This window comes from Lepisosteus platostomus, chromosome 3, assembly GCF_059453375.1.
Source record: "Lepisosteus platostomus isolate fLepPlt1 chromosome 3, fLepPlt1.hap1, whole genome shotgun sequence".
Taxonomy (NCBI): Eukaryota; Metazoa; Chordata; class Actinopteri; order Semionotiformes; family Lepisosteidae; genus Lepisosteus; species Lepisosteus platostomus.
In genome coordinates, this window is record NC_142613.1 from 34873869 (window position 1) to 34889592 (window position 15724).

Below are 15724 nucleotides of genomic sequence, written 5' to 3' on the forward strand. Positions count from 1 at the left end.
ATCCCTGAACCAAGCAGATGGAGGCCAAAGGAATGTCCCGAACTGCTGGAGTACAGTCGGTAGTGTCAGAGCCCCTGGACAAATAATCTTCCTGGAACTTTCAGTTTGGCGGTCCACTTCAGAGTCAGCACATTTCACCCTCCCACATAATTCTGAAGCACCGTCTTCATCTAGCAGGAATAAATGACAAAGCTCTTGCCTGGCGTCCTACAGCTTCTCAGCTGCAGCAAAACTCTAATTTCTAATTCCGTCAGAAATGGCAAAACCCTGCAGCAGCAAGGGGAAAAAAAAAGCTCTTGGCAGGAGTAACAATGGGCCTGCACAATCAAGAACGCAGATGGCTTTTTCACAAAGTGCTGCCATAAATAACCTGACTCTCAGAGCAAAAGAAAACCACGAACGCGCGGAGTGCGCACTGCTGTCCAGAAGCGGGTACTCACAGTGGCATTGCCAGCTTCTGCTGCCAGTCGGGCCGCATACCTGGCAATGAGCCGGTGCTCTTCATCCAGCCGGCTTGGACTGTCCAGGACACTGTCGAGAAACAGGAAGACAACACTCAAATGCATATCAGAAGTCCCACAAACAGAAACTCTTATTCGCTATTACTGTACCAACACGTACAAATGTTGTTCTTATTGCTATAAACTTTTTTTAACTCTCCCCAACTATGCAGTGATAAATGATATCGGATCTTTTAATACTGAAAAGAATTCTGAATTAATTGTTAGTTCATCAGTTAACTAATTGTGAGTTAAAAACATCTTCTGAGCAGTAAAGTATAACACTAGGTGTAAGGGAAAGCTGCTTAAAAAGACTGTATACTTTCCTTTTCTTTATAAAAAGAGAGTATTAGTAACCATTGTGTCAAGGTTAAGTAGTACCTCTAGGGAAATTATAGAGACAGAGATGCTGGGTTACCCTGAAACAATTTACTTTAAATTATGATTTACCAATTTTTTGCTATACCCATCCAATTTGGAATGGCCAGTTTTTCACATCTCTGATCCCAAGTTCTGTCCCCACAACTGCACATGGGAAGAGAACGAGGTGTTGGAGGAGAACTTCTCCAACCTGCCCACCTTTGAGATGCTTCTGTTCTAACAGAAATGGGTGTCCCTCCCGGAAACACCTGAGATACCTTCAGGGGTCGCTAAGAGCCTCACTGATGTTCAGTCAAACATGCGCCATTGCCTGGGGAATCCTGGTCACAGTAGGCTACTCAAACCCATGCCACCTGGATCACAAAGTTCAACCTGTGCTCAGGCTTGTGCCTTTACTGACTGAGCCACTTAGGGATCTGAAATTCAGTAACATCTTAATTGTCATTTAAAGACTGATTTGTGGCGCAGTGTTATTGCACAGACTCATTAAGATACGGTATGCTTTATTTCACGTGCCTTCAGATTGGGTTGACATTCCAAAGAAAATAATGAAAACGTGTTATCCGTGTGAAAATGATTTTACATGCGAGGATGAGGGTTCAGATGAATGCTGCGTGAGTTATGTAGTTCACAGCTTCATGTACAACAGAAGCTTACACCACAGACAAGCTCGATAAATAAAATTGATCGTTCATGCTGGCATTGCTGGAGTGAGTTAACTGCAAGGAATACATGTACTGTTGCTAACATTAAGGTGACAAACAGCATTTTCCCCTGAACTGCTAGGGAGGTTAAATGTTAAACCACTCCTCAATTTAACACCAATATAGCTACTTGCACACCTTTTAATCATTCAATCAATTTTAAGACTAAACACTTTATTCTGGAATGTTTCAGAGCTGCCAAAGTACCTTCACATGCTGAACAAAAAAAATTGACCTTCCTTTTGCACTACTTTGAAATGAAGAAACCTATAGCTTGGCTTAATGCAGAGAAGTTTAATTTTAATCATCTTGCTTAAATAACATTAAAACTATGCTTGAATGACTGCAGTTAACTGCAAAGGCCACTTCTGTATCAGGGAGTCCCAAGTAGGGAACATGTAAAATGTTGATTAGGGTAAGGTTTAGAACAAGTGACTGAAATTCACTTTCCACATCAAACGAAAGTTGTATTTATGTAGCTGGGGATGTTTATTTTTCTTTGATTTTGCATCAAAGCTCAGCTCATAACAAACAATATAAAGTGAAAGATGTAGATACAAGTAATCTGTGCTTTCAAACAATGAAATATTCGAATGGGGCTCTGCTGCTCTTATAACACTGCTGTAGCAGAAAAGCCTTAAGGAGAAAATGTCTGCAGAAAAGAGCCTGAAGTGGAAAAAAAACAACAGATTAGACTAAAGCCAAGCACAATAAAGGCAATTCACTTTAAGAACAGCTTAGAGAATACAGTCCATTAGTGTTTCTGGTTTTGTGTACCAGAAGAAATATGGTTATAGCCCTCTTAGAGTTCTAACTGTTCATCAAGGGCACCAAGGGTGAGTTTCAGCCGTGATAAATGGGAATATCAAAAATAAACATCATTTCTATTTTTGTTATTAATACACAGTGATGGATTTTCTCTGTACCATTTTCTAAGTAATTTTCTACAATATTGTTCCAGGCTTTGTTCTCAGAGAGTAACAGCTCAAGGGCAATAGAAAGGATGAGGAAAGAGAGTGACAGAAAGTATGGCTTTAATACATGAGAGCAGGATACACCATTAGGATTCTGAGGCGTGATATTTGAGCTGCTCTTCAGACAACGCAGGTCACCAAAACTGGGAACAGATTTGCTTGGAAATGTGCCCTCAGGCTAGCCCCTCTGCCAATAGTTTTGGTATAACTATTACTTTTCTACAATCAATTAAAAGCATCACTGGAGACTGTGTTATTGTTAGACACGAATGCATAATCAAAAAGTCATGAAGGACAACCGATCAATCAATGTGTTTGATTTACATTGCAGCATTTCATTACAGTCTCATATTTTCCTTTTTTGATTCCTCAGCAACTACTGTTCTCTCGGAAGAAAACATTCCCTGCTACTCAACAATTCAGACTTAGCTGGTTTTAAGGTGACCTGATATTATTACAACCTTGTAGGTTGGAGAGAGTAGATAAAGGCAGCTGGCAGAGTCTTTATTATTTCTAAGGGGAGCCTCTAACCATTAAGTACTGTACCTTCTTCTGCATTAGCAATAAAGGAAATCCCTTTGCAACAGACCATAGCTAGTCCCCTTCAGCTAGGGAAGAACTAGTGTTGTAAATATTAATGATTCACAAAAGTGCTACAGACATGCAAAATTCTTGTATTGAATAGTACAGTATGTAATGCAAAAACCTTGCATGCTAAATACTGCTAAAGGCATGAAGCATAAAATTATGACATACTGTAATAACCGTTATTTGTTATAAATTTTAAAAGATGTGTCAAAAAGATAACAAACCTCTCTAATTTCATTAACTCTCTGAAAAGATGAGGCACTCTACACTCTTTTCCATTTATAAGTTGGGGATAAGATAACTATACAATATTCAATTTTCTGTTTTAGAAATTTAATTTATTTTTATGTCAATCTCATGTATATTTGCAGTGCAGGCGCACCATTCTGAAACGCTTCTGATATTGTATATTTGTATTTATGATGCCATTCATGATTAAGCACATTAATCTGTTTAATTATGTAGTTCAGGTGGCTAGCTGCGTCAGCATGCACAGGCTGCAAAGGAACAAGTAATAGGTTTACTCCATGTTGAAAAGAGAAGAAAGGAAACACAACCTTTCGGCTGTGGAGCTTTCTTCGGGTGTGAGAAAGACAGCAAAGATTTAATAGCACAGGAGAAGAAAAGCCAGGAGAGAGGAGGAGGCGGGAGCAGGGGAGAGGCAGAGAGGCCACTCAGGTGGTGCGAAGCGGGGAGAGGTGAAGAGAGGGGTGAAACCTGCATGTGAATAGAGAAGATTACACAAAAACAAGTCTGTCATAGACAGAAGGGGGAAGGTTTGAACCAAGTTTCAGGATAATTTTTGTTTCTGATGTCTTTCAGCTATGGGAGTTAAGAAACCCTTCTTTGAGAACGCAGACGGAGAGATCAGTGTGATCATGGCCGTCTGAGGTGAAATGAGAAAATGTGGGCTTGGAGGAATCTTAAATCTTCACAGCCCTAACATGTTCTCTGAAGCAGTCTCCTAGTCTCCTTCCAGTTTCCCCAATGTAGATAGCGGGGCATTTCCTGTAATTAATCTGTTTATTACAGAACAGCCTGATTTTATAACCAACTGACGCAACTAGTAGAATGAGTTGAGCTTTGTTTCACAGTATCGTTGTCTTTTGATTCTGTAATTACTGAAGCAATTATTTCACTATTTCAAAATCACTATTGGCCTGACAGTGGCATTCCTAGCCAGTTTTCTCCTTGCAAGACTGATCTAGACTGTCTCTCTGGGTGGTACGATATACTGTACCTTCCTAATGATCGACTTCACCATGCTCAAAGTACTATTCAGTGTCTTTGGAATGTTTTCAAATCCTTCTCTTGATCTGTGCCTTTCTATAACCTTTTTTTCTTTTCACAGCTGATTCCACCCATCCACTCTATTCTCAATTTGTAATGCTCCCATCAGGGAGATGGTATAGGGTACCAAATTAAAAGAAAAACATTAATAAGAAATCATTTGTCTCCTGTGCAATAAAACTGCTCAATGAATGCATGTAAATGTATTCACCCCACTACATATTTATGTATTGTTACTGTATGTACTGTTGTTGTGATTTAATGTACTTTGTGATTTTATGTGACTTTTATGTTTTGGTTGTGTTTTGTACTTTTATGGGAGAAACCAAAGACAAATTCACACAGTAGTGGACAATAAAGTATCTATCCCTGAGTTGTTCTAAAACTCCTTGATCTTCCTGGTTGAATATTTGCTTGATATTCTTTACTTGACAGAGGAACCTTACAGACACTGATGCATTTATTCTGAAATCATGTGAACCATTATTACTGCACAAAGACTGAGGCCACTCAATTGTGTTATTTAACAAAATGCGACATTGCTGGGAGTGAATATGTTTGCAAAGCCAGTGCACTTATTCAGATTTTATAGTTGTTCTTGGGTAAATTCACAGAAGATGCACACTGGTTTAGCAGTTACTGAAAGGACACATACAAGTCAGAGAAAGGATATAATTGGCTTTTTAATTAGGGTTATTTTTCAATGGAATAAAAAAAATTATTCGCATTTACATAGGATTTCTCTTTACAAAGAATCTCAAAGCACTTAAATAACAGAAGGTTAATTCATTCGTCAATGAACTGCAGCACCCACCTTATGTGGGTACATGGTAGTCATTACTGTATATGACAACAAGCACTAAGCAGCCTAATCAGGTGGAGAAATGAGAAGTTGCTTCACTAATTGAACTGAAAAGGCATTCTCCTCCAGAGTCCAGAGTGGCATAAATCCATGACTCCAGTGTTAGGACACCTTCTCTTACAAACAGTGCCATGGGATGACCAATTAGTCAGCATCTCAGTTTAGCATTTCATTCTGAATGAGGGTTCTGAAAGTAGTGTCCTTTGTCACCACACTGGGGCAGCGGCTTGGGAATTCTGGTGCAGAGAGAAGCATGCTGCCTATTGCTCCCTCAACTCCATGTACAACAGAAACCCTCCCTACCCTGTACCATCCTGGCCTAGCTTTCCTTAGTTTCCTGAAGAGATCAGGCTACAAAGTGGTAATGGTGCTGCCACTGTCCCTATTTTCCAAAGACAATCCTGGTGGATAAAATAAATAATCTAGAGTTTTCCCAAAACTCAAGGCCACACTTTCTGGTCTGAGCTATTTTCACATCTCAATCCTATGGAAAACTGATGGTACTGGTAAAATGAGCAGTTTTGCCCCTAACGCCCTTTCCGTTATCGCAGCTTCAACTGAAATCAACTGCTCAAAAGGAATGGGGCAGGATTAAGCTCCAGGTATTTCTAGATCTCATACAGATGCAGCCATTCAAAATGCGCGGTAAAAACCCACGGTACGGTAACCTACCCACAAGCCACCGCGGGGCACCGGAGCATACCGCAGGGCAAGTGATTGGCTGGCCAAAATGACCGACAGGGGCACTCGTGGTGCATTGGTTGGTAGTGCAAAGATTTAATCATTTAATGTCTTTACTGTGCACATTTTAATCCGCTTAGTTTTGAATATTTATATGGATTTTACCACTAAAGGGAAATTTTAGTAGCTGAGCATAAAAAGAAGAGGAGCATAACGCATCTGAGGGTCATAAACGATATTAATTTAAAACATTACTGTATGTATGTAAACTGTACTGTGTATGGCTGGTCTTGGTAGTTTAAAGAAAAAATACACACCAGTCTTCCATTTCTCCCTAAACATTTTAAGCATGAAAGTTTTATGAAACGGTACCCAAATATGCGATTGCTGTATAGAATGAATTTTAATTAAAAAAAAAAATTTAACACGAACATTAAGCTGTTTACATGTTCCGCCTGAGAACAGTCACCCGTTGCTACCCAACGCAGAATGGTGATTGGCTGACACCATCTGACACCCCTCTGATTGGAGAAAAAAGACGTGCTGGTTTGCTATACCAGGAAGAGGATTTCTTTCAATTCTAAACGTGTATTTTAAAAGTTTAAGAAGTAAAAACCTTACAGCGTACACAGATTTCTAAACTGATCAGGATCGTTATCTTTGTCTTATGCATAATAATGTTCACCGCTCTGTCCAGCAAATTAATAATAAACTTTATTTTATATAGCTTTTTAAACGAATAAGTAATTAGATTGCTCATAAACCTAATCACTTGCTTTTTCTTTTTATTTAGGCTCAGATTTCAACTATAGATCGTATTATTAATAACCATAATAACAACCAACCAACAAAAACAACCATATAAACATAATACCAACCAAAAACATAGATAACAACCACAATACAAAATCAAATAATCAAACCATTTTACACTTGCAAAGTCCTCCAATTATCATAATCCCGCCCCTTATGCAAAACCAAACCTTCCTCCCATCCCAGTTTATCCTGTTTATCATAAACAAAATCCACCTCAATTTTCAACATAAAGCATTACAAAAAATCAATACCTCAACACTCCATACTCAACAACGATAATTCACAAACAGCCAGAACATGTAACTACACATTCCCAAACATACCCAAACATAGCCCCGCCCCTTATGCAAAACCAACATCCCTCCCCTGTTCTCTCTCTCCCCTGGCGGTTGTAATTGTTTTTATTTTCAAATAAATTTTAGCAAAGTCATGTATTTTAAAAATCTTAAGATTTTTCTATTTATGTCTTTATTTATTGGTTTCATTAGTGACAAAGGCTAAACTTTCTTGGAAAAATGTCTTTTATGTAAACCATGTTTGCTATTAATTCATTCAGGGCTAAAATATGTTCATTGTCTTCTAATGAAAGAAGGGTTCCTTTCGCCTAGCCTTTAACTAGTAAGTACTGTATTTACTGGGTTTTTGAGGGGGGGGGGGTGTCTTTCGCTGGAAAACTCGCCTCCTACTTTGAAAATACCCGTGAAACCGGTTCAATTCGTCACAGCCAGCACTCCTGCAGAGAGTTGGGTTGTACTTGCAGTGCATACAGTACACGCGTTATGCTCTTCGTTAATGTCTGTGAAGTTTTATTTAATCTCTGAGCCATACTGATTCTTCTGGAAGCCAGTTTCCGCCAGGGAGTAAAAAAAAAAACACACTATGGTATTCTCTCCAATGCAGTGCAGTTAAAAACATACCTCTGATGCTGCTCCTAAATGAATATCGTTTATGACCATCAGAAGCTTTATGCTCCTTTTCTTTTTTCCAGTGGATTGAACAGGGAGAGGCATTTCATGATGTACTTTTCACTGATGAAACAACAGTGGCTCTGGAACAGTTTTCAACCAAGTCGTTTTATAAAAAGGGGAGATATGTACACGTTACTGAAGCTAAAAGTTTAGCCTTTGTCACTAATGTAAACACTAAATAAAGACATATAGAAATCCCATTTTTAGGATCAGAGTCTTACATGTGGTTATTTCGAAAACGTTTGTACGTGCTCCTTCTTACCATGTTACTGTTTACCGTTCCTGACCATATTAAGTTTAAGTGCCTGTGGGCACTTTTCCTGTCCGTGGGGGGTGGACCGTCTTTCATTAGAAGGTTAGTCTGTTCTACTCTGAGAATGTAGAGGCGGTGGGAAGTGCCCGCGGTCATTTAATTAGTATTAAAATCTTAGTTATCTTTCTAGTTCACAGGTTTGCATGCATAATTTAATTTTGAAAGCCACTGAGACATCAGGTACTACTGTTGTATTTATGAAAAAGAAACAAAACAAAAAACATACTAACAACTGTGCCATCCTACTCCTTAGTTAATACATTTTATTCATAAACAGTTAACATTGTTAGCAAAATATTTTGAATTATATTTAACCCTATTTTTTCTTTAGTTTTGTATTTAACTTATTATATGATAGTCAGACTTAATGTATATTAATGTATATTTGAACAATGAAAATATATTTTTACAAGATTTTACATTAAGCACTTAAAATTAATATGGTTAATAATAGTAAACTGTAACATGCTGTTACAAGATCTGTTAACTGCGAAGAAAATCCTTTCACAGAAAATGTTTCAGGTGTGAAGAACAAACCTGTTCCCACACACCCTGCCCCCACTACCATTAGAATATACACAAACATTTTAGCGTTTCATTCTGAGCAGAAGACCCTCACACCTGAAGAGTGCTGGCTGTGACGAATTAAACCGGTTTTACAGGTTTCAATCACAGATTGGGACTCAGTAAAGTAACACACAGCGCCACTGGATTTGATAATACTGTACCTAACCAAAATCCGCAATATGGAAACAGAACCTAATTGTTGATAGATGATGTACTCGTAACATTTTTTCAAGACGAACTACAACATTTAAAAAATGACTTGTATGTACTTGATATCTCTAATCAATCCACGGGTTCCAGCACAAAACGAAAGTAAAACGCATACCGTTTCGCGCTTCTTATTAGTTGCTCAAAAGTAATTTGACCGTATGAAATGCATAATATAAACCTAGAAACATATACGTGAGCAGTACTTAAGCACTGTAGTATCGGTGTTAAGACATACCTCTCAAATACTGTAAATCAAGTTAAAAATATCTCAAGACCGATTCTGGTCGTAATGAAACCATGTTTCGTGTATGTTTTCTTTTTCATCTTGAAATAACTCATTTCTAAATACCTTTTTCACTGTTAACATCTTGTAGCAACTTTGCGACAAAATATACACTCTGACAGTTCATCCTGCTACCAACATTAAATAAAACAAATCTTAAGATTTCTATATTTATGTCTTTATTTAGTGGTTTCATTCGAAGCTTACAATGTTTAGGGAGAAATGGAATACTGGTGTGTGTTTTTTTCTTTAAAGTACCGAGACCAGCCATATACTGTATGTTTATGTTAAGATTTCCCTTCAGTGGTAAAATTAGATATGAATATTCAATACTTAAACGGGCACAGTTAAGACATTAAATATACATATACATATTGTATACAGTACAGTTTGCATACGGTAATATGTTTATGTTACGCGATTAAAAAATAAATAAATAAAACTGAAAGGTCCAGCACTAGCTGGATTCGAACAAACAACCTGCCAGTTGGTAGTCACACACATAGACCAGTAGGCTACAAGACAGCTCGCATAAGCAGGCAGGCGAAACAGCCCTGCCGCAGTACACGGATATAATCATACCGTTATTAAATTCTTGAGATACGCGATTCCATATTATATTCCCTTTTAATCAAATTCTAAAAGTATGCTTGTTGACTCCGGTATCACGTTAGTTAAAGACTTCAAAGCTTACAATGTTTAGGGAGAAATGGAATACTGGTGTGTATTTTTTTCTTTTCATGATAGGTGTCGCATTTTAAATCATTTTCGTAGTTAGGAATTATGAAACGCCCTGTTAAAAGCAAGGAAGTTTTTATGCCCGTTGAAGTAAAACAAAATGCCTGACAAAGTATGGCTTGGACAGATTCCAAGTGCTTGTACAAATGTGCTAAAGAAATTATACTTTGAGTATACAGCTTGTCCAAAGTCATCCATTATTAATACTATTAGTAATATCTTCAGTAAAGGCTTTGATGCATAAATATTTCTGATAAAGGTAGGTTGTGTACTTTTGTCCAACTGAGCAATCTTGCTTTCATAAAATATACCAACATTTGAATGACTGATGATTAACATGCTGTAATACACAGTTCAAAATTAAAGGCTCGAATGCTGTACATGAGAGGTTAAGCTCCCCCTGGCGGTTTTACAAGGCGACGCCGGATAGCTAGTCACGTGACACACGTGATACCGCGTGATACCCCGGTGGGCGTGTCGCGGTATGCCGTGAAATACCTCACCCATTTTGAATGGCTGCATCTGTAGGATGCATGGTAAATTCTGTTCAAGTTGTTGGCTGCTGCTTGTAGAGTTAACTGGATCCATGAATGTATCTAATTTGTTTTATTATTAGTAAACACACCTAGAGATAACTATTTTCAGGCATTGTTTTGAGTTCTTTGAGAACAAAAAAGCAGTAACTGCACATCCTGCAAATATAAACCTATTGTCTATATTCTACAGCTAGAGTGAAAAGAAAGAACAATTCTGCATATACAGTAAAATCTGAGAGGCTATTTCTTGCCTTGATAAATCTAAAAGGTCAGTTACTTCTTTTCTATCCTCATTGTGCCTGGTTATTGCAAACTGATCTACTTGTATCAAGAAATACATTTGACAAGATAATTGAAGCCAGATGGATCTAACAAAAAATTCAAAATAAGAAGTTGCAGTCTTAACCTAAAAATGTCACTGCAAATCAACCAACTAGCTGCAATTTTATACTAAAAAAGATAAGTAAAACATTATACCACAGTATAAAGGACCAAATATTAACTGCTCCCAAAGGCATTTTCTTTCACTTATAGAAGAAAAATTAGGAACCTACTGCTGTTTATCCTTTTTTAAAAAAGAAAAAGGAAGTTGAATTTTGTTTTTTCTGCCAAGCTGATATCCACTTTATCTAACACTCGCCAATTATTTTAAGGGGGGGGGGGGATTTGGAAAGCATATAACCTGAGGTTACAATTTTGGGACACTATTTTGGCCACCTACTGTATCTGTCTAGCCTCCAATGTCCTATGGTGGTGTGAGTCATACCTTAAGTTACTAAATTAAGTAGATTGCAAGACTATGAAATCGGAATTTAATTCCTCCTTGAATAAAAAACAAACTGTCTATTATCACTGCATTACACAGCAGCAGTATGTACTGTGAAAGTGTTGGGTGGTGGCAAATAGAAGTAAAAATTCAAATCTTAGTTGTTACAGTGCCTTTGTGTACCTGATACATCCATATTTGTCTTGATCTAAAACTAACATTTTATTTCTATTTACAACAGTGGCAAATGTTACTGGTACAAAGTGAATAAACTGCCAATACAAGGTTGAGGCAGAGTAAATTGGAAAATTAGTAGTGCTTCAGTGTGTGGTATTTTCAGAAACACAGAACTGCAGGAAGAGGTATTTCACATTCAGTTTACATAAACAGGGCTGAGATCACATAGACATATAGTGTTCACACACAAAAAATACTAAAAACAAAAAAAGAGCAGACACACAACATCTGTGTTGAACGTGATTGGGATTTCCTTCCTTCTGAGTCATGAACAGTTGCTAGAGGCTGATAAGAAGGGCTTCCCAAAGCTATATTTATAATGGAGATATGCATTTATTAAACTTCTGATAGTAGTAGTTTATAAAGTTTAGGATGTACAATACTGTCATTACTCCCAGGAACCCACCTAATGGTGGACGTACTGTATAATAGAATCTGCACAATTCAAAGGTTCACCAGATTTGGTATTTTTCTACATCAAAATTTTCAGGCAAAACTTTTACTGCACCACTGAGATGATATACTGTAGTATCCGTATTGTGAGACACAAAGGATTGTACTGATTACATATATTATGAAAATGTGCATGTTTGCAGTGTCTTCAGTGTTTATGCTCTTTGAAATGTTTCTTCTGCTTGTCTTAGAAATATGCTGATTGTTATAAATCAGTCTGGATTAAATACCACAGTTATCCTAGAGAGGAACAAGTAAGTGAATACAAGAAAATGGTCTTCAAATAAATAATATTAAACATCTGTCATTCACCTGGCTGTTACAATTCAGATAGCAGCAGTGTAACATAACTTTTAAATTACTTTTTTGAAGGATTAATTAATCTAAATAATTAAAGTAACTTCAAAAAATAGGAATACAAGGGAATAAAAAGAAACCTTTTCTTCTTTTGAACTATTCTGTTGTATTCTGTGAGATTTTGTCTCACAAATTAGGCAGACACCTAGGAAAAACTAAGTAACAACAGAATTAACAACTCTTAACTAACTCTACATTATCAACATTTTTGCTTTTTCATATGATTTTTTTCTATTGTTTTGAATATGAAAAGAATAATAACTAGGTTTCAAGTTACAGTGGTCTTTCTATTATAATACCTAATAAATCTTACCTGCAATTTCAGACCAACTTTGTGCAAACTGGAGACTTTACCACAAACACATACTGACATTCAAAACGTTTCAGGAATCTTCCAAATTATCCGACACTGACCGTCTGCCATTCTGTAGCCGATTCACATACGCAGCTATCAGAGCATGTTCATCATCAGCCATTCGATTAGTCATATCCAGGCTGTACTGCAACCTAGTGATGATGGAAATAAAAATAAAAGGCAATGAAACAAAATGGGGTTAATGAGTGACTTCTGGGAATGGGCACAATAATATGAAAATAAAAGGGCATTTAACATGCATGTACGGTAAAAATGGCTTAAGATGATTTTGTGTCAATTTTATTTTTAATGTTCATATGTTGCAAAATCTATGATCTGACTCTAATTCTCCTCTAATACAAACACTGCCCTGTTCTTACAGCAGTATAGGGCACATTCCTTATAGTAAAACCAAAGGATCAACTACTGCACACCATACTATCGGCCTTAAAGCTTATTAACATTTCTGTCAGTGAATGCTTTCCTGTCGAATTAAATAGGATGATACTGTACAGGGCATGGGACATAACTTTTATTTTTTCCTAAAAACATCTTACTCAAGGCTGTTTAATTATGTTGCCGTTTGCCTAATCACGTTACTCTTGCATTCATAGAGAGCAGTCTTTTCGGTGTTTAATGCTAATTTACAGTATGAAAGCTCCCTTTTGGACAGCTACTCCTGAACAGGCAACTCTTGTTCAATTCTTTGAATTGTAGTCATTGGTTTTGCATTTGTATAAGTTCATCTCAAACTCTACCACATCAGAGAGTCAAAATCACAAAACTCAATGACCTAGGTACTGCATATACAGCAGTTTGGAGTGGCTTAGAGAATGTTAAAATACAACATTATTAGGTGTTCCCTTCATTCTGGACACTACTCGCTGCAATGAAAAACTAACAATGATTCAATGAAAAGGGTGGCATGGATACTGGCAGCCTGGAGAAACACAGAACAGATGGGCGCTTTCTGGATTCAATAATCACAAGAAGAAATTGCTGACACGCTACTCAACAGATGACATCTAAATTTGTGAACAGCCATCTTAATAAAATTAAAATAAAGAATAATATAGTTTCTTTATTTCAGAAGCCTTTTCTGTTCCTTGTCCAGATTTTATAAATTGATCCAGCTGCCCATTGGAAACATGAAATAAAGGAAGCAGAGGAAAATGTGGCATAGCATCACACAGCACACTGATGCCAAATCTGTGCGGGTAACATTCATTAGGAAGGCTGTGCTTGACATTTTCCTGTATTGCTTTGCATAGTGGCAAATTAACAGTATAAGTGACTGTACAGCATGCAGACCCCAGAAATCTCCAACCACATAAACTAATACAATATAAACCATGGATGTGGAAATAATAATTACAGAGCATTTCTTAAGAGGAAACCAGCAGTTCCACAGTGATGAACTGGTAGTCTGTTCATAGCAAGAGCTGTTCCACTAGCAACAAAGAAATTCTTAATCTGCATATCTTTCCAGGACATAATATTCCATACTATAAGTTAATTCATGATAATCAAATCCCTTTAAATAACACTTGCAACAGTTATAAACTTGAATTTATATACTGTATGTATCTACATAGCCTTGCAAAAGTATTCAGACCCTTTCACATTTCAAAGTCCCTAAAAATGTAACAGAATTTAGTGCTTGAGATAGTAGAAAATCTCTACAGATTGACAGTATCTTTTTCACTCCACAAAGGGAGATGCATAGAACTGAAAAAGAAAAACCATCTCAAATCACACATGACCATAAGGAACATAAGTGATAAAACAAACATGTGGCAAAAGGTTTTGTAGTGAGACAAAACAGAACTGGAACTTTTTGGTTTAAATACAAAGCATTACATCTGACACAAACCTAATATAAAGCATCACTCAATACACTTCACCCCCACTGTCAAGCATGTTATGCATCTTATACCTCTGTTTCTCATCAGCAGTCTGGGAATCCTGTCAAGACTGATGGGAACATAAATGGATCAAAGTAAAGGTGACTCTTAGAGGAAAATCTGCTTCAGACTTTAGATTAAAATTCACCTTTCAGCCGGACAATGATGGAAAGCACAAGGTCAAAGCTAAAACAGAATGGTTTAAGAAAGAAAGTGAATGCCCTGGAGTAACTCACAAACTTATTTGAATCCTACTGAGAATCTGTACAAGCACTTGAAAACATCTGTCCATAAGCACTCCCCAAGCAGTACGAGAGAGCTTGAGCAAAGAAACTGCATCAAACTAGTGTTCAAAGTTGATATTTATCCCAAAAGACTTGCAAATTTAATTACTGACAAAGAAGTGTTCACTGAATACTGAGCTCATGGGTCTGAATACTTATGCAATCAGCATCCATCTATCGATTTTCTAAACCACTATATCCAATACAGGATAGCCGGGGAGCTGGAGCCTATCCAAGAAAGCAATGGGCAAAAAGCAGGATACACCCTGGAAGGACACCAGTCCATCACGGGGCAAACAGATACACAGACACACTCAACCAGGGCCAATTTTTCCAGAAGCTAATAAACCAAAAAGTATCTTCGGACGATGGGAGGAAACCAGAGCACCTAGAGGAAACCCATGCAGACACAGGGTGAACACAGAAACTCCATACAAATAGCACCCCAGCAATGCCAGGAAGGAAAACCACTGTGATACTGTGTTGCCCTTCCATCAGCTTCTCTTCAGCTTTTGCTGACACTTCTGGTAATTAAATCTATCTCCTAAAAACATTTGTACTGAGCATTCAGGTGCTGATTTAAAAAAAAAGTTTAATAATGTAAACTCATCATTTTTAAAGGGACACTATAGGAAGGGTCTGAATACTTTTGCAAGGCACTGTATATTCAGTATAGATACTATAACATGTCTCGATAAATCTAGAAGAGATTTGGCAAAAAGAGATTCCTATACAAGATAAAAGACCCTTTATCACCTTAAGTTTTTCTTGCTGGTGTGCAGGATAAAACAAAAAACTTTGGATAAATGTATCTAAAATTGTCTTTTTTAATATACAATACAGGATTGCCTTTCAATGTGAAACTCTTGTTCACTGGATAACTATGGCCACTGGATATTTAAATTTAAAATCAATCATATGTTTGTGCAAATAAATGAAAATAAAAAGATCATCCCT

General features: G+C 37.1%; 1 protein-coding gene across 21 annotated transcripts in view; it reads right to left on the reverse strand.

The window, feature by feature from the left end:
- The window catches only part of LOC148674791 (dystrobrevin beta), a 192611-nt gene that overhangs the window by 44614 nt on the left and 132273 nt on the right, over positions 1 to 15724 (reverse strand). For 20 of the 21 annotated variants that reach the window (XM_088625444.1, XM_088625445.1, XM_088625428.1 and 17 more), the window contains 2 exons: positions 12639 to 12731; positions 441 to 531 (listed from right to left, as the gene is read on the reverse strand). In XM_088625444.1, the coding sequence (XP_088481570.1) occupies positions 441 to 531; positions 12639 to 12731 (184 nt within the window). The remainder of the gene's footprint in view (positions 1 to 440; positions 532 to 12638; positions 12732 to 15724) is intronic. The other variant, XM_088625447.1, reaches the window with a different exon arrangement.